Source organism: Grammomys surdaster, unplaced genomic scaffold, assembly GCF_004785775.1.
Source record: "Grammomys surdaster isolate TR1022 unplaced genomic scaffold, NIH_TR_1.0 100, whole genome shotgun sequence".
Taxonomy (NCBI): domain Eukaryota; kingdom Metazoa; phylum Chordata; class Mammalia; order Rodentia; family Muridae; genus Grammomys; species Grammomys surdaster.
The window spans coordinates 10,303,574-10,322,425 of record NW_021604579.1 but is presented as its reverse complement, the minus strand read 5'-3'; the positions used below and the strand labels follow the sequence as shown (position 1 = coordinate 10,322,425).

Below are 18,852 nucleotides of genomic sequence, written 5' to 3'. Positions count from 1 at the left end.
AAGGAGGCAGGCGCCAGCTTGAAGGTGTTCAACTTAACCAAAGAAGAGACCACCTGAGTACAAGACTAAGACAGCAGAACTCCACAGGACCAACATGAAAACCACATGAATAAAGGACAAAGGAAGGAAGGGCTTGTTTGTTTCCAGATTATTAAATCCAGCTGGTAAAGGAAGGGCATGCTGGAACTAGAAAGCCATTTTACAGCTGTCACAGTAAAAGATCAGTACAGGCAAGAAACATCAGTGGTTGGAAATCTAAGGGAAATGTTGAGAGGATACTGCATAGATTGGAACGTGTTCTGCATACCTTAGTTATTACTGAACGGGCAAATGCACAGCAGGGAAACCAGACACATTGGACAGGGGATAATGAGATCTGCCACTGTCTCGGAAAGGCAGAGGGATAACAAGTAATTCTGGCCAAGAATGCAAAGTCAAATGAGGTATTTTCTGCTAAAACCAAACAAAAACCCAGGATGTGAGGGCCTATACTCACAAAAAAAATACCCATGCCACGAGAAGATCAAGCCAAGCCTAAATTGATGTGCAGCATCTGATCCTAGACTGCAAAGTTCTCTGTGGAAGAGAGGTTCCCAAAGGTTCTGGGCAGGCGTGAGGTTAGAGCCTCCAGACACTATGACCTTGACTTAAGTCCTGTCTGAGCAAGGAATAAACATTTACTGTAAAGGGGTGAGGGGCTGTGTGCTGTATGCACCTTAATCTGAAAGACCTCAATTTTACAGAGGAGGGGAAAGATAAGCACTGACAAACCAAATGAGCAAAGTGTTAGTATGTGAGCGTGTGGAAGTGGGGCTGTGGGAAAGAGGACACTTTTTTTACATGTACAAATTTCCTGGAGTTTTAAGAGCTTTCTTAGTAGACTGTCCTTTAACAAAACTTCTAGTATGTAGTAAGTAAGAACACCCTGGGAGTCCTTGGCCAGCTGTCACTCAGTGTCTCTATCCAAATGCCCTGGTTTATACTGAGTTACCTTCTGTGGCTAACAGACCAGAAACCCCTTTGGTTTGATTCAATTAGTAATCTGAACAAATAAATACAAATCTAAAGACGAATTCTCCTTGATGAAGAGCTGAAGTGTAACCAGGATGATCAGTATAGCATTCTTTTTATGTCAATTCTGTACAGGAAGTACAAAAGTGACGATTCATTGTTTATTTCCTTTGTGCCCCCCACCGTGACCTTGGTGATGGTTGTACCCATACGAGCATTCATCTGAGCACATGACCAGAAGTAATTGTAAGAGAGGAGCAGAATTCTTGTCTAGACAGTAACAGAAGGGAGTTAGCTGCAAAGATAGCATATCTGTTGTGCATTAAGAAGCTGCCCGGGTCTTCTTGGAGAATGCATAGAAGACTTAGAATCATGGAACATCTGTCCCCCACCCCCCTCCCCACCCCTTTCCCCTAAGTCCTACTCCCACCCTATACCCTCCCTACAGACAGTGTTAACAAAAGCTTAATCTTCCAGTTTTAAAGTGCAAATGATTTGGATATGACTGCTGCTGCAACAGGAGTCCTCATTTATGCGATGTTTTCCAGAATATAAAAGATGAGCTCCATGACGACAGGGCCTTCGCTGAGCTGGCAGGCTCCTCCATGGATGACAGGCACCAAGGCACTGTCCAGATCGTTCATGTACTGCGAGGGAAGGGGCTGGCCATTGCTTCCTGCTTGATAGCCAACCTACCAAAGAGAGAGAGAGAGAGAGAGAGAGAGAGAGAGAGAGAGAGAGAGAGAGAGAGAGAGAGAGAGAGAGAGATGACAGGTTACCAGGCAGGAAACACATCCTTGGCCATGAGGTAGACACGGTAACAGAGCACACAGATTCCTCCTCTTCTTTTTACTGGTTTATCATCATCTACTACCTACCCTGGCCACCTGAGATCTGTGATAGTCCTTAATGTGCTAATGTCTGTTTCCTGGGAAGAGAAACAGTGAGTCAGATGACAGTTCAGGCTCTGGTTGTGAAGTTAAGGTGAGGAATATAACAGCATCAACTCCAGCCGTGCTGTTATCAATGCACCATATTTTGAGCAACTGAAAAGAGAAATTCAAAAATAAAAGGCCCTTTCCCTCAAGAGGGTCACAAATTTAGCAGAAAAATTTTGTCCTCCAGTTGTTCCATGTGAGGGACTCTCTCAGACTATCCAGTTGTTCCACATGAGGGCCTCTCTCAGATGCTACAGTACTATGTGAGATGGACGCATGATGCTTCAGTAGTGTTACACAGATAGGCTTTTGTTTTTTCTGTATTTTCTGTATGTATATGAGTGTGTACATGTACCATGGTACATATGCTATGACATGCAAGTGGAGATCAGAGGACAATCTTAGCAGTCCATTCTCTCCTTCCATTGAGTACATGGGTTATGGGGACAACTTGTCAAGCTTGACAGCAGAATTCCTTTACCCACTGAGCCATCTTGCCAGCCTGGTTTTGTTATTGTTGTTTGATTGTTTGTTTTGTTGTTGTTGTCTTGTGATAGAGTCTCATCTCAAACTTGATATGTGGTAGTCAAGGATGATTTAAGCTTTTGTTCCTTCATTCTCCACCTCCAAAATACTAAGTTACAAGTGTACCCCACTATGCTCAGTTTATGTGGTGCTGAGAATCAATCCCAGGGCTTCATTCATGCTAGGTGGACACTCTAAACTGAGCTACATCCCCAGCCCCAGAGAAGCCCCTTGCAGCTCAGGACAAGACCTTAAGTGAAAGTAAATACTACCTGATGATGCCTAGTGAAGAACTGAAGCCTGATACAGAACCTTTCGCCCTGCCCTGGTCAGCTATTTAATTAAATTCTGCAATGAAAAGCAGATTTTCCCAGTAAGTATTCAGAAAAGCATCTCTGTGGCAGAATTAATTACTGACTCAGAGAGAATGAATATTGACCTAAGAGCCCACACACATTTCTTCTTTAAAAAATAAACTTGTTTTATTCTTTAGTTTTTAAATGTGTGTGTGAGACTGTTTTATAAACCCCCGTGTGGGTGCTGGGAACTGAACCATAGTGCTCTGCAGAGCAACAAGTGCTCTATACCAAGAGCCATCTCTCCAGCCCCTCCCACACTCATTTCTAATGACTCAGCACTAGGACACAGGGTGAAAATGACAGCTGGAAAACTGTAAGCACCCAATGCAGGACCAGTGGGACCTGCTGTGGAGAGCAGGGACACAGGAGAGAGACACTAGGAGGAGGAACTGGGGTTTAGGAGGTGGAGCTGGATTATAACTACAAAGAGCACATGAAAACATCAAGCCAGGGATGGTGGCACACACCTTTCATCTCAGCACTCAGGAGGCAGATGGATCTCTGTGGGTTCAAGGCCAGCCAAGACAACATAGTAAGATCCTGTCTCAAAAAAAAAAAATTAAACAAAAAGCAAAACAAGCAAAAACCTGTCAAGTCCAATGACAAGAAAATTGTTGGGGAGATAGCTCAAACTACTCACTAACTGAAAATCCTGGCAGCAAGAAAACTCTTACTAGGCAGTGGCAACTGTAGATGCCAGTCAGCAGGAGCTTGGTCCAGCTGAGTAAGAAAGGCAACATTGGGGACACCTGGCACCTGCCCCTGAGGGGCTGTAGATGGGAATGGGGAATTTCAAAGGGTGACATATACTCATCACAGGTAGCAAGACTTCCCAGTTTCTTCCAGACCCTCCAGTGAGAAGGAAGGAAATGCCTTGGGATGCATGCAGGTGAGTGTGTTACTGCTGGAGGCTGGGTGAGAATGTAACATCTAGAGGGCTCAGGAAAACGCACAGATAAAAGGAACAAAAATAAAACAGCAACTTCTGAAGACTCAACCAAAACCTGTCAAAATGCATCTTACCTGATCTGAGTCAAGTGTCACACGGAGTCCCAGTTTTGTCATTCCATCTTCTTTTAAAAGCTTCAGGTGGGGGCAGAGGGCGAGGCAGAATGCCTTGGCGACATGCTCGGTCAGCCTGCTGTGATCTGCAGGGTCACTCAGGCAGTTATGGTGGTCATCGTTTTCTAGGAAAAACACCTATCCACAAACAAAAGAGGCTTTTCACCTTGTGCCTAGATGTGAACACGCAGGTTAGCCCTGTATCTGAGCATCCAATTCTCTAAGCAGTACAAGGCAACCTGATGTAAAGAACATACAATAGAGTCCTTGGGGCCAGGAAAAGTACTACACCAAGGGCAGGAGAGATGGCTTAGTAGGCACACACTGCACAACCCAGCCGCTTGAGTTTAACCCATGGAACCCATGTGAAGGTAGAAAGAACCTAGTCCATAAAGTTGGCTTCTGACCTTCATACACATGTCATGATAGGTGTACCTGCCATGCCATGCACACACAGACATAAAATCTTTAAAAAGAAAAGTGTAGCACCAAAGACAACCCCTGCTTGCCAGTCTCTGCATCCACACACTAGCAGCACCTGCCTGCTCTCTGCCGACCTGTGTGATGAGACTTTCTATGCAGAACCTGAAAGTCTCCCATTGTGTACTGTACACTTTTTTTTTTTGAGACAGCTTCATGTCCAAGCTTATCATTTAATCAAGGTCCTGATCTTCCGAATTCCAAGTGCTGGGTTACAGCCTTGTATCACTGTGCGCCACTATGTGCAAGTGAGCTGTGTTCTAAAAGGCGGTGCAGCATGTGGACAATTTTCTTAGGAAGTGATATGAGAGTCTAAAAGAACGGTCACTGTAGATTGGGGAATCTAGCTCTTCACAGATTACTCAAGTGTATAAGGACAGAGGGCATAAGCCTTCAATCCTAGCACTGAAGAGGCCTCAGGTAGGAAACCTCTATGAGTTCCAGGCCAGCCAGCACTACATACTTAAAACCTTGTGTCAAAAGCAGAAAACAGACAAGCTGGGGCATGGTGGTACATGCTTTCAATCCTAGCACTTAGGAGCCAGAAACAGGCAGGTCTCTACAGTGACTACCCTCTACAGTATAGCCTTATTGTATGACTGACTCTACAGTGGTCAGTCATACTACCAGGCCTGCTTTCAAGGGACTTAAAGTTTTCTGGGCTTGATGAATTTCTTGCCTCATATGATGAAGTCCTAAGTTTGATTCCCTTGGTGGCAGTGGCACATAACTTTAATGCCAGCACTTGGGAGACACAGGCAGGTGAATCTTTGAATTCAAGGCCAGCCTGGTCTACAAGAGTGACTACCAGGACACCAAGGCTACACAGAAAAACCCTGTCTTGGAAACTCAGAAAGAAAAAACAAAATGCTGGGTGTTGGGGTATGCTCTTGCAATCCCAGTACTAGGGAGTTGGAGACAGGAGGATGCCTGGGGCTCACCATCTAGCTTAATTGTTGAACTATAGGCCAACAAAAAGGTGTGTTTCAAACAAGATGATGCTACTGATGGTGACACCTGAGATTGTGTATATATTTATAGGCACACATGTGACACGGTGTGCCTGTGGAAGTCAGTTCTCTCCTTCCATCTTTTCATGCATTCTGGAAACCAAACTCAGACTGTCAGGCTTTATGGTAAGGGCAAGATTCCATGTCTACTTTGCTTCTGTGCATACAGAAAGCAACAGCTTGTCTTCTCTGGATGATATAAAGGATAAAAAACATAAAGACAAAATTTAAAATAAAAACAAGTATAACTATACAATGTTTACATATTGTTATATACCAATTCTAGTATGCTGGTCCACAGGGGGCCATGCTAAATATATGGGGCTGACTATGTAGCTCCAAGGTGAAGCACTTACTCTAAGACTCCAGAACACACACACACACACACACACACACACACACACACACACACCACACACACACCATGCTGAGTCCATTTCCAGTTACTGATATGTGCTTAGGGCTGACCACCTGAAACTGGATCACTTATAAGGGCTCTGGTCCCTGGAGGAGACTCAGTCTCCCTCACTCAGCAGCCATTAATTGCCTAAAGCTCCTCGTCCAGGACCACCTTGTAAAATTCCCTGTCTATTTTGTCATGTCGACTGATGTTGTTAACATGTGGGTCTTGCTTAGACAACCGTATTGTTAAAACTTCATGGGCACAGCTGCCCTGTCATAAACAGAAGATATTACCTCACAGCAAAGGTGCTGGTCCTCTGGGTTGTATTGTAGGACTTTAAAAAAAAATTAACTGATGCAGGATGTTAGTAGTATTGGCTGGCCTCAAATTTGTGATCTCTCTGCCTCAGCCTTCCAAGTACTGGGATTACAGGTGTGTGCAGGCACATCTGGCTAGTAGCTTAAGAGCTGGCAAGATTTGGCTTTGAATTGGGAACTTGCCATTGCTTGTTTACCTGTAACTGTTGACAAATCTGTGAATTGGCCATCATTTAAAGACCACGTTACTCAAGAGAGATTTAACTGAGTACAGCATGGCATCCTCAGCTCTCTGAAGAATGGAGCACAGATGGTGTACTCCACTCAGAGACACACCCTTCTTGCATTGCAAAGCAAATACATGAAAATGAATATATAAGATACTGCAGAGTGCAACAGACTGCAGTTTTGGACTTTCTTTCCCAGTCAGCTAAGACAGATCAGAGGGAGGTAAACAGAATAATAGATGAAAAGATTTTTTTCATCAGAGAGAATTTTTTCTTTTTTAAAAAAAGATTTATTTATTTAATGTATACGAGTACACTGTTGTTGTCTTCAGACACAACAGAAGAGGGTGTCAGACTACATTACAGATTGTTGTGAGCCACCAGGTGGTTGCTGGGAATTGAACTCAAGACCTCTGGAAGAGCAGTCAGTGCTCTTAACCACTGAGCCATCTCTCCAGCCTGAGAATTTTTTCTTTAAACTTTTTTTATACGTATTTATTTTAATGTGTATCTGTCACATAAGTGCCACTTAGAATGTGAGGAATTAAGAGATCAGTTTGTGGCTTCTTTCCTTCACCACGTGGGTCCCAAGGACTCAATTCAGATCTCCAGGCTTGTTGGAAATGCCTTTACCTACTGATCGATCTTGCTGGGTCATTTTCCTTCTGAGTTGGCCCAGCATGGGATTTTGGCTTAACAAAGGCTACGCTGAGAGCAGGACAACCAATTCTCATTTCCTTACCTCTGTCCATCTGATGACTTTTCCATTTGCTTTATACTCTGACCCATGGAATATTTTCACATTTGTTATAGATTCCATGGACTTCCCATCTATAGGACTCATCACACTACAACAAAGAAAAGAGAAGGAGATATCGTGTCACATTTTGGGGTGCCTTGCTGAAGACATTTGCGGCATACCATGGCAAGACAAAGAATGCTCACGGCAGGGCTGTGCACTGAAACAGTTCAAGCACACAGAGCAAAAGGCAGCCACCTTGCAGGCACCCATTTCAGTTCACTGTAATGTACCAGGCTGCTCACACACCTCTGCTTTTCTCTCTCCCAGCATTTCTTCCTATAATAAACACAGGGCTACTCACCCAGCCTGCTTCCCCACTTGGCTCCTACTCTAGAACAACGCTCACCATACTCCTCTTTGCATATCTGCTTTAGAAAATGAGTTTGAAGGGAAGGGAGTCTAACATGTCATCCTTGGGTGCTGTATTTCAGCTACTGACCATTACTTGGAACTCAGGGAATTTAATGAGCATTTGTTAAGAACTATTTAAGGCTGGGGATTTGGCTCAGTGATAAGAGGGCTTGTTTACAAAGCAGAAGATCTCAAGTTCATCCTCCACTAATGACATCAAATGAATGAATGAATGAATGAATGAATGAAAGCTGGAGAGCTGTGTTGAAGCGAGAACAGTGTCCAACATTACACATTCTCTTCAGTGCTATGTGATCACTCTTAGATTCCTAAACAGAAGTTACCTTTGGCAGTTATTTCTCCCTTAAAATATAACAAGTAAATTAAACATGTGGATACACATATTTACTCTGAAAAGAACAGATACTGATTGCTACAAAGATTCTAGACTACTCTCAGCAACGTTTAAACCTATTTATGTTCTTGATTCTTTCTAGTTTGTTCAAGACAGTATCTCGCCAGGCAGTGGTAACACAGGCCTTTAGTCCCAGCACTTGGGAGGCAGAGGCAGGCAGATTTCTGAGTTTGAGGCCAGCCTGGTCTACAGAGTGAGTTCCAGGAGAGCCAGAGCTACACAGAGAAACCCTGTCTCAAAAAAAAACAAAACAAAAAACCAAAAAAGGGAAGAAAGAAAGAAAGAAAGAAAGAAAGAAAGAAAGAAAGAGAGAAAGAAAGAAAAGAAGGAAATGAAAGGAAGAAAGGAAGGAAGGAAGGAAGGAAGGAGGGAGGGAAGAAAGGAAAAGAAAAGAAGAGAAGAGAAGAGAAGAGAAGAGAAGAGAAGAGAAGAGAAGAGAAGAGAAGAGAAGAGAAGAGAGAACAAGACAGTATCTCACTGTACAGTCTGGCTGGACTCACTCTCAGAGGCTAGCCTGTCTCTGCCTCCTGAGTGCTAGGATTAAAGATGTATACCACCATGCCTGGTCCTGTTCTTAATTCTCCATACATCCAGAGTTAAATTAGGGGCTATCAAGATGGCTCAGCAGGTAAAGGTACTTGTGTGCAGGTCTGGCCAGAACCAACTGCACAGAGTTGTCATCTACAGGTGAGCAAGCCCCTTACATTCCCCAAATAAACAAATGTAAAAACACATTTTAAAAGAGAAATCTAAACTATGGAATGGGACCAAGAAATACCAGGAGTTTTGCTGTATATGAAGAGAGAAATGTACAACAGAGTTAAAATACAGACGCTGGCCAGAGCCGACCTCACTGACCGGCACTGGGAACTATGTGAAGGAAGGCGGTGGAACTGATCCCAGGGCATCTTGAGGAAGAGGGCAGGCTGAGGACAGCATGTGCAAAGGTCTGGGGCAGGTGCACAGCTGTGCTCAAGTAAGAAGGCCAGTGTCCTGCTGAGTACTTGGGAGGCAGAGGCAGGAAGACTGCTTTGAGTTTGAGTTCAACCTAGAATACATACAGAATTCCAGACCAGCTTGGACTACAGAGTAAGACCCTGTCTCAAAACAGCAAGAAATGAAGGTCCTTAGAAGTAACAAATGACTTTGAATTTTATCTTGAAATATACTAGATGCCATTGGTTGTTTTAACAGAAAGTGACATCATGGTGGCAGTTAGGAGAGACTAGAAGCTGATCAGAATGAGAAGGAAACAGAAACAAGGGAAGCATCAGAGGCTATTGCAGCTGTCCAGACTGAGGTGACTTAAACTGGGTAAGTTGCTTCTTAAACTCTGACAGTGGCAGTAGGTGGAGAGCCACTATAGTTTGAGATGTATCCCGAAGCACAGCACAGGATTTACTTTTAGGTTAATTGTGAGGTAGGAAAGAAAGAAAAGTATCAAAAACAAATCCAAGGTCTTGGTGTGAAACATTAGCAGAGTTGCCATGAGCCAAGGAGGAATCTGGATTTAAAGCCCAAGAAGACAGTTTTAAGTGAGAGTCTTGCTGAATCTTAGTTTTATGATGCTGACTTATTCAGATGAAATGTATTAGCAAAGATGCTTGATACCCAAAAGGCCATGGTTCTATTCAAGCACGTTTAGAAGACCTGCTATTGTCTCACTGCCTGAGCTTTCCCTCAAAAATATACATAATGAGTCCTTCACAGATCAAGTTATAGGGGCTGAAGAAGTGGCTCAGTGGCTGGAAGCATACACTTGCTGAGAACTGGGTTTGGTTCCCAGCATCCAGGATAGGTAGTTCCCAACCACCTGTAATTCCAGATCCAGGGGATCAGAGTCTGTGTGTCTGTGGGCATGCACAGTCATGTGTACAGTCAGACACACAGACACGTAACTTTTAAAAATGTTAAAAAATATTTTTTTTTTAAAGAAATTAAGCTAGGGCTGGAGAGATGGCTCTGGGGTTAAGAGCACTGACTGCGCTGGGCGGTGGTGGCACACGCCTTTAATCCCAGCACTTGGGAGGCAGAGGCAGGTGGATTTCTGAGTTCGAGGCCAGCTTGGTCTACAGAGTGAGTTCCAGGACAGCCAGGGCTACACAGAGAAACCCTGTCTCGAAAAATCAAAAACAAAAACAAAAAACAAAAACAACAACAACAAAAAAAAAAGAGCACTGATTGCTCTTCCAGAGATCCTGAGTTGAATTCCCAGCAATCACATGGATGCTCACAACCACCTGTAATGGGATCTGACACCCTTTTCTGGTGTGTCTGAAGACTGGCAGTGTACTCCCACACATAAAATAAATAAATAAATAAATCTTTTTTTAAAAAAGAAATTAAGCTAAAAACCCAGAAATTACAAATTCTGTGTTGTAATTTCTTTTTCTTTTTTCTTTTCTTTCTTTTTTGGTTTTTTCGAGACAGGGTTTCTCTGTGTAGCCCTGGCTGTCCTGGAACTCACTTGGTAGACCAGGCTGGCCTCAAACTCAGAAATCCGCCTGCCTCTGCCTCCCAAGTGCTGGGATTAAAGCCACCACCGCTCAGCTTGTAAGTCCTTTTTCAAAGGCAGGCATTTAGTCAAACTCTGAAGCAGCAGTGTGTCCAGCAGACAAAGCCTAGAGCTGACTCCTAGCAGCTCTGAGGGTTACACTTACCCTTTGTTAACTGTCTTGTCATCATCCACCCACTGGATGTGGATCTGTTCCTGGGGGTCCTCTGCATCCGCCTTCCCACAAGTGACGGTAAAGTCCTTCATCTCCCGAAGTGACTGCCTCAAGGAATCCATGTTCTCTGCAGTGATCTGGACCATAACGCCATCTAAGTGTATCAGCACGAAGGTCATTCAGATAGAAACAGTGGGCAGCCAGGGGGAGCTGGCTGAGACACAGTGGCCAGCCTCTAGCAGATTCTCTAGTGCTAAATATAAGCTCTGAAAGCTGACACAGTTTTGAGCCGAAACTCTTACTGAAGGAGCTCTGAGAGCAAACATGGAAGCTCACTCCATGTTAACACTGCTGGCTTCTTTTCAGACCCCATTACATGTATCTTCTGAGACTGCTCAAGAGGGAAAACTTACACATGACCACATAGCTACTGTACTTCAGCCTCGCAGAGCATTTTATTCCTGTTTGCTTGCCTTCTTGCAGTTACCACCCCAAACAGTGTGTATTGGCTTCTAAATCTCTCTTAACTTCAGCCTGGTATATGACTGTCCTGCACATGTTTGTTTTAAAATTACTGAATAACAACAATAATAACACAAAAGAAAGTTTGACTAGGTTTGATGGTACAGACCCTTAATATCAATGTTTGGGTTGTAAAGGCAGGAGGATCTACTTTGTAGCCTAGTCTACATACATAAAGAGTTCTGGGCTAGCCAGGGCTACATTAATGAGCCTCTTTCTCAAAAACAAAACAGATCAAAAAATGACAAAAAATCAAGCAAACAAAAATTACTGTGGTGATTTGGATGAAAATGACCCCCACTGGCTCATATATTTGCATGCTTAGTCCCCTACTGAAAAACTGGCTTTTTTAAATATAATTTTTTAAGAATTTGTTTTTTATGTATATGAGTACACTGTCACTGACTTTAGACACACCAGAAGAGTGAATTGAATCCCATTACAGATGGAATTGAATTCAGGACTTCTGGAAGAGCACTGAACCATCTCTCCAGCCCCACCCCCACCCCCCACTGTTTTAATGATTAACAGGTATGTCCTCATTGGAGGAAATGTGTCGCTAGGAGTGGACTCTGAGGTTTCAAAGCCCATGCCAGGCCCAGTCTCTGTCTGTTTGCTGACCAATATGTATGCTCTCAGCCCCGTGCGCCTACCTCCATGCTTCTCACCATGCTGGAAATGAATTAAGTGTGGTGGTTTGAATAAGAATGGCCCCTAGGGGGCTGAGAATAGACCATGGGTCCTCTGCAAAAACAGGCAGTGCTCTAAACTGCTGAGACGTCTCTCTAGCAATGTCCTTTTTTAAAACTTATTTCTAAGATACATGCATGTTCAAGTGCAGTAAGTGTATGCAACAGCACTCATGTGAGTGACAACAGACAACAAACTGGGAAGTTTGTTCTCTCTCTGTACCACGGGTTCCAGCGTTTAAACTCAGGCCTTCAGGCTTAAGGCACGCACCAGTGCACACTGAGCCCTCTCACTGGCCCAACAATTTCTTTCCTCTCTTTTTTTAAAAATTTAAAGAAATTTTAAATTACGCATATGTTGGGCATACATGTTGTTATGTGTTGGGTGTGTATGTGTTGGATATATTAGGTGTGTATGCATGCATATTTATATAGGTGTAGTATATGTGCATGCGTGTTGGGTGGGAACTATGCATGTGACTATGATTCCTGGTGCGCACAGTGGACAGAGGCACAGGATCTCCTGGACCTACAGTTACATGTCCTCTCCAGCTCTGCCCTCAACAGTCTTTAAAATATCATTTCACTGTATAGTTGGAATTGTGAGATATGGTTGTAAGATATGTAGCTCTTCACTCACTGTTTTACTAAACTTACTAAAAAAGATCAAAGCCAGTATGTGTAAATGTATGTAAAATTATCTGTGGATGCCTATTGGAATCCATCTTTCAAAAAGGAATGCTTTACTTAGGAAACAAAGACAGGAGGATCAGGTTGTCAGGATTTCCTCAGCTACATGAGACCTTGTCTCAAATGACTGAAGTTGGGGGAGGGGTCTGGGAAGAGTGGGGAATGGATATGTTCAAGATACATTTTATATATATGCATGGAATTGTCAACCAATAAATTTTATTTGTGTTTTTTGTTTGTTTGTTTTGGTTTTTTGAGACAGGGTTTCTCTGTGTAGCCCTGGCTGTCCTGGAACTCACTCTGTAGACCAGGCTGGCCTCGAACTCAGAAATCCGCCTGCCTCTGCCTCCCAAGTGCTGGGATTAAAGGCATGCGCCACCACCGCCCGGCTAAAAATAGTTTTCAAAATAAGAATGCTATTAATTACATCTATTTATTTGAGGATATATGCAAATGACAGGGTGTACATGAGGTCAGAGGACAACTTCAAGGAGTCAGTTCCCTCTCCATCCACCAAGTGAATCCCAAGGATGGAGCTCAGGTCATCACGCTCAGTGGCAGGTGTCTTGACCCACAGAGCCAGCTCACAGGCCCAGGGAGGTTTTTAGATAAGCCTTGGAGTAAGCTGTGCAAATGAACACTATCAGCTGAGCACGGTGGCATACTACAGGAGCCCGGCACTCAGGAGGATAGGACTGAGGGCCTTGAGTTCAATTTAAATTGTGCTACATAGCAAGTTCCAGCAACAGTGCTGGAGAGTGGTCCTGTGGTTAAGCACACTTATTGCTCTTCGAGAGGAGCTGGGTTCAATTCCCAGCACCCACATAGTGGTTCACAATCATCTGGAGCTCCAGATCCAGGAACTCTATCATTTTCTTATGAAGTTTTTGGGCCCTAGGCGTGAATGTGGTACACAAACACACACACAGGCAAGACACCCACACATGTAAAACAAATAAAAGATCTTTTAAAAATAAGTAAGAGTAAAATAATAATAATAAATCTGAAAGACTTCCCCTGAGCTGGAGACCTACAATACCTGACAGCAGCAAAGCGAGACTCATGCTGTGCCTTACCTGGGATGTTTGAAAGTGACCAGACACTTTCCAGCTCTATAACAGCCTCACAGACTGCCATTCTAGAATGCATGATACCTTGGGTTTGATACCAAGAAACTCTCATACAAAGCATGGTGCTAGCCAGTATTTGTAATCCCAGCATTTGGAAGGTAGAGACAGGAAGACCACACAACCATACAGAGGTCCAAGGTCATCCTTGGCTACACAGTGAATTCAAGGCCAACCTAAAAAGTACAGGAGACCCTGTAGTTTCATCTTGCCCAGTTTTCTCCCTTGTTACGTCACAATCAGTAGGCAAGTTTTTAAAAATGTGCTGTAAACTTACTTTTTTCAAGCTTGATAGTTGCTTAGAGCAGGAATGTTTAGTATACTTTAAGGTAGTAACAATGTATTTTATTATAACACACACATTCCCAGTAATAATCTGCTTTCTACTTAGTACAGTATTAAATTATAAGTCAACATTACTGTTAAAATCATTTTGATCTGTCTAAAACTGTTGTAGTGTGGCTGAGCCATCATGTAGAGTTTTATGAGTTCAGGGCATGACAGTTTGCATATTAAGTTCCAGGTAAGCCGCAGCAACATAGTGAGACATTGTCTCAGAAGACAATCAAACAAACAAACAAAACACTATAGCAATATAATCTAACTGCACTACTAGGGGTAAAAAAAACCCAACTCATGGCCATATATAGCCAATTATCATCTAAACACACAATACTTCCTGTCTCCCACACTCCCCTACAATGCTCCTTTCTTATTCCTTCATCAGAAAGCGCGGTCTGTCACCTTGCTGTTGGCACTGGGCAGGGCGCAAAGGCAGTGTAGCTTCTGCTGTGCTGCTGCTGGGACACTTATGTTTACTGATCACTCCTGGTCTCATCCCAGCCCCTAGACATACATGTGAAAAAATTTTCAGGGAACTTTATCTCATTTCCAAGAAATAATTTTGTGCCTTTAAGTCACACCAAATGTCATGAAGCAGTGCCCTATCAAGATTCCTTAGCCAGAGGAGTCAGCAAGCATGATAAAAGAACTGCTTTATGCCATCACATTTTGGGGTGGTTTGTAATGCAACAAGAATAACTAGACCAGCCGGGCAGTGGTGGCGCATGCCTTTAATCCCAGCACTTGGGAGGCAGAGGCAGGCGGATTTCTGAGTTTGAGGCCAGCCTGGTCTACAGAGTGAGTTCCAGGACAGCCAGGGCTATACAGAGAAACCCTGTCTTGAAAAACAAACAAACAAACAAAAAGAATAACTAGACCAAGATTGGCAGGTGGATCTCTATGAGTTTGAGGACAGTACAGTGTACAGAGCAAGTTCCCAGAACAGTCGGGGCTATTACAGAGAAACCTTGTCTCAAACACTCAAAAGGAGTAAGTAGACCAAAGTACAGTAAAGAACAAGGAAAAAAGAAAACAAACAGCACGTTGGCCTGCCTTCCCAGGTGTTTTAGCCTCTACTGGGGTATGCCAGGTCTAATAGCAGCAAGCACATTTCATTCTGTACTTCAGGGATAGTGGCAGTATTTCAGTGAATAGGTGGGAGTGACATCATTTATACTGTCGCCATACTGAAATATGGTATGTATAATATTACCCCTCAGCATTCTCTATCAAATGTGCGAGTGGCCATCTCTAACATTTCACAAGTGCCTGGGGTACCTGTACTGATTCCCCTCATTGGAGAACTAGGTACTCCATGCCAGGTTTTTGCTTGCTTCCCTGTTTTTCTTGCTATGTTGGTTAGGCTGTTCTGGAACTCCTGGGTTCCAGTGAGTTTTCTGTCTCAGCCTCCTGAGTAGCTGGCAGTACATGCACATGCTACCATACCCAACTCTTGTGACAGTTTTAATCTGCTGAAGAATGGTATATCTCTGAATAAAAGAAAATACAGGTTAGACATCTACAGCAGTGTCAAACCCCACCCCCACAGTTTCATGTAGCCCAGGCTATCCTTGAAGTCTCTAGGGTGAACTTAAACTCATTCCTCCATTTCCCCAGTGCTGGATTACAGGTCTATACTACCACATCTGGTTTGTACACTGAGGTAGACTTTACCCACTTGACCTACACTCACAACCCTCACACACTCTCAATGGTGCCCATGTTCAGCTGTAAAATCAGGATCGAACTGAGGCATGCGGAATAAACAATTCATCCTTTACCTTCTACAATACTGGACTTGGCAAGGTATCCTGAAGAGGATTTCAGTGCACCACTGAACACAAAGAAACTGGCACCAGTCACTACAACAGACATGAAAATAGGTTAGTGAAGACAGACTGCTGAGACAGGCACTGAGAACACAAAGAGACATAAACTGAGAATTCTAGGTATCATTATACAGAAAACAAAACACAACCATGTGTGACTAACCAATTAATACAGTTAATCCTCTATCCTGCTGCTCTCTTTCTCAATCAAGAATCAAAGAATTTTACAAAACCTTAAGTATTTTACAAATTTTTTCAGCAATTTTTTTTTACAAATTTACAAAATTTTTGCAAATTTTATGAAAAAATTTAATGGCCAGGTCCTATAAGGTTAGCTTGGCTTGCAGCATATTTCTGAAATAAACGTTTACTGGAACAAAGCCAGGCCTATTTACTTACATATTTTCTAAGGCAGTCCAGTACTAAAACTCTAAATAGAGCAGCTGGTGGCAAACACTGTCAAGTCTAAAATATTAATCATCTGGCTATTCACAGAAAAGGTTTGTAACTCTTTATCTACCAGTTCCCAAATTTTCTATTTTATAATCAAGTATATATTGAAGTTGTTAAAAAAGGAAAAAAAAAGAAATGTCAACTGACAAGCAAAATGAGGTCTGTTAGCTACTTTATCTACCAAGTGCAATTATTTTGTTTGTTTGTTTGGGTGTTTTTATTTGCTTTTTTGAGACAGGGTCTCACTGTGTAGACCTGGCTGTCCTGGAATTCCCTCTGTAGACCAGGCTGGTCTTAAACTCACAGAAATCCACGTGCTTCCACCTCCTGAGTGCTGAACTAAAGGTATATGTCCCTACTTCCCCAGTAGAGTTTATTTTAAAGGCCTATTTTGAATAAATATTTAGGGCTGGAAGGTAGCTTAGTTGGTAGAGTACTTGCTTTATAACCATGAGGATCTGAGTTTGGCTTCTCTGTATCCATAAAAATTGAAGGTACAACAGTGTCCATCTGTAATTCCAGCTAGAGGATGGGGACAAGTGGCTCCCAGGAGTCACTGGCCAGTTAGTCTAGCCAAACAGTGGGTTCCAGGTTCAATGAGAGATTCTATCTCAAAAAAATAAGTCTGAGGCTGGCTAGTTGACTCAGTAGGTAAAGGCACTTGCCACCAATCTAGTGACTTGATGTTTATCTCAGGGACCCATATGCTGGAAGGAGAAAAACCAATTCTCTCAAATTATTCTCTGACCCACACACAAGCATAATAAATAAATGTTAAAAGCAAACAAAAAAAAAAGTGAGCAAGCCATTAAAGAAGATATCTAATGCTGACCTCTGGCTTCCACATGGAAATGTACAAAGTTAGGCACATACACATTTCCATGGATGTGTACACATTTACATGAACTTCCACTATCTCTCCAAAATCTAAAGAATATGCAATCATATTTAGTTTCAAAAAAAAAACCCTTCACTATATTGCTCTTATTTTCCTACCTCTTTTTTGGCTTTTTCATAACAGAGCTTCTCTGTATAGTCCTGGCTGTACTCACTCTGTAGACCAGGCTGCCCTTAAACTTGGAAATCCACCTGCCTCCACCTGCCTCCACCTCTTAAGTGCTGGAGTTAAAGGTCTGTGCCATCACTACCTGGCTATTTTCCTACAACTTAAACTGTACTGAGCTAATCCAATTTCCTACTGATTAATTCTATAAGGCAGTGACCCAGCCTTTGTCAGACACAAGGTAAGCATGCTACCTCTGGACAAACCATGACTCAAATTGAGCCAAATATAGCTTCTGTAACTTTTGCTCATCAGATCTGGCTTTGTACATTATTACTTCTAAGGCCTCATATCTGTTAGATAACCACTCTACAATTGAGTTGCATCTTTCGATACCTTCCTCCTTAATGGTTCTAGATTTTGTAGCTATCAGAGAATAAACTGAATCTTTATTTTCACATTTAAAAAAAGTAGCTAATTTTTAATCTTTTTCCACAGGGAATGTGTCACAAAACACATGAGGAACAAAAGGAAGTTTTAGTAGGAATTTGGAGGGAAATTAAGTTTGTAGTTAAAAAAATTTGGGAAGAGTTAGACATAACCAGACAAGCATCAGCTGTCAAAAGACTGAAGGCAATGTGTCACATGACTTAAATTTACTTAACACAGGTTTCCCAGATTTAAGACTTTACGGAAATATTCTATCTATCTATCTATCTATCTATCTATCTATCTATCTATCTATCTATCTATCTATCTATCATTTTGAGGCAGGATCTCTCTACACAGCACCAGACCTGACAATGTGACCATTTCAAATCACAGGACCTGAAGGACATTTTGGGTACTGTCATCTGAACAAAGTTTCTTGAATTCAAGTGTTCTGAAACCACTCATCTTTAAGATCTCAGGTCAGCAGCTCTATCTGAGTTTTCTTTTGTAAGTGGTGGGCACCACTTAGAGCCAAAAGTCTTCCTTCAGATACAAATGAGTTGATTCATCTGCATCTCTGAACTACAAATGCTACCTACACTTACTCTCAATACAGAGCCTAGTCTCAGGCTTCAGGTACCACAATGTTGGCCTGTTAATATCTAAAGACTGCTCTTTTTTGTTTGTTTGTTTGTTTTTGTTTTTTTCGAGACAGGGTTTCTCTGTGTAGTCCTGGCTGTCCTGGAACTCACTCTGTAGACCAGGCTGGCCTCGAACTCAGAAATCCGCCTGCCTCTGCCTCCCAAGTGCTGGGATTAAAGGTGTGTACCACCACCACCCGGCCATATTTTCTTTTAAAAATATTTATTTTTATTATTTAAATTGTGTGTGTGTGTGTCTGGGGTCGGGGGGAGGAAGAGAGCCAGCCTGCACACTTGAGATCTTGCAAGAGGCACTGGATTCCCCTGGAGCTGGACTACAGGTGGCCCCACCTGCTCTATGTGGGTGCAGGGAAACTTCTTCTGAGGGAGCTGTACTGAGCTAGGCATGGTGACACTTCCCTTTAATCTCAACAACTGGGAGGCAGAGACAGAGAGGCAGAGGCAGAGAGGCAGAGGCAGAGAGGCAGAGAGGCAGAGGCAGAGAGGCAGAGGCAGAGAGGCAGAGAGGCAGAGAGGCAGAGAGGCAGAGAGGCA

General features: G+C 42.9%; 1 protein-coding gene across 1 annotated transcript in view; it reads right to left on the bottom strand.

Annotated features, from left to right (window-relative positions):
• Positions 1-1,158: 1,158 nt before the first annotated feature.
• The window catches only part of Zfyve9 (zinc finger FYVE-type containing 9), a 138,485-nt gene continuing 120,791 nt past the window's right edge, over positions 1,159-18,852 (bottom strand). Inside the window, exons 15-19 of the mRNA XM_028784666.1 lie at positions 15,721-15,801; positions 10,561-10,723; positions 7,075-7,180; positions 3,857-4,033; positions 1,159-1,703 (exon numbers count right to left, since the gene is read on the bottom strand). Coding sequence (XP_028640499.1) covers positions 1,542-1,703; positions 3,857-4,033; positions 7,075-7,180; positions 10,561-10,723; positions 15,721-15,801 — 689 coding nt within the window. The 3' untranslated portion in view covers positions 1,159-1,541. The remainder of the gene's footprint in view (positions 1,704-3,856; positions 4,034-7,074; positions 7,181-10,560; positions 10,724-15,720; positions 15,802-18,852) is intronic.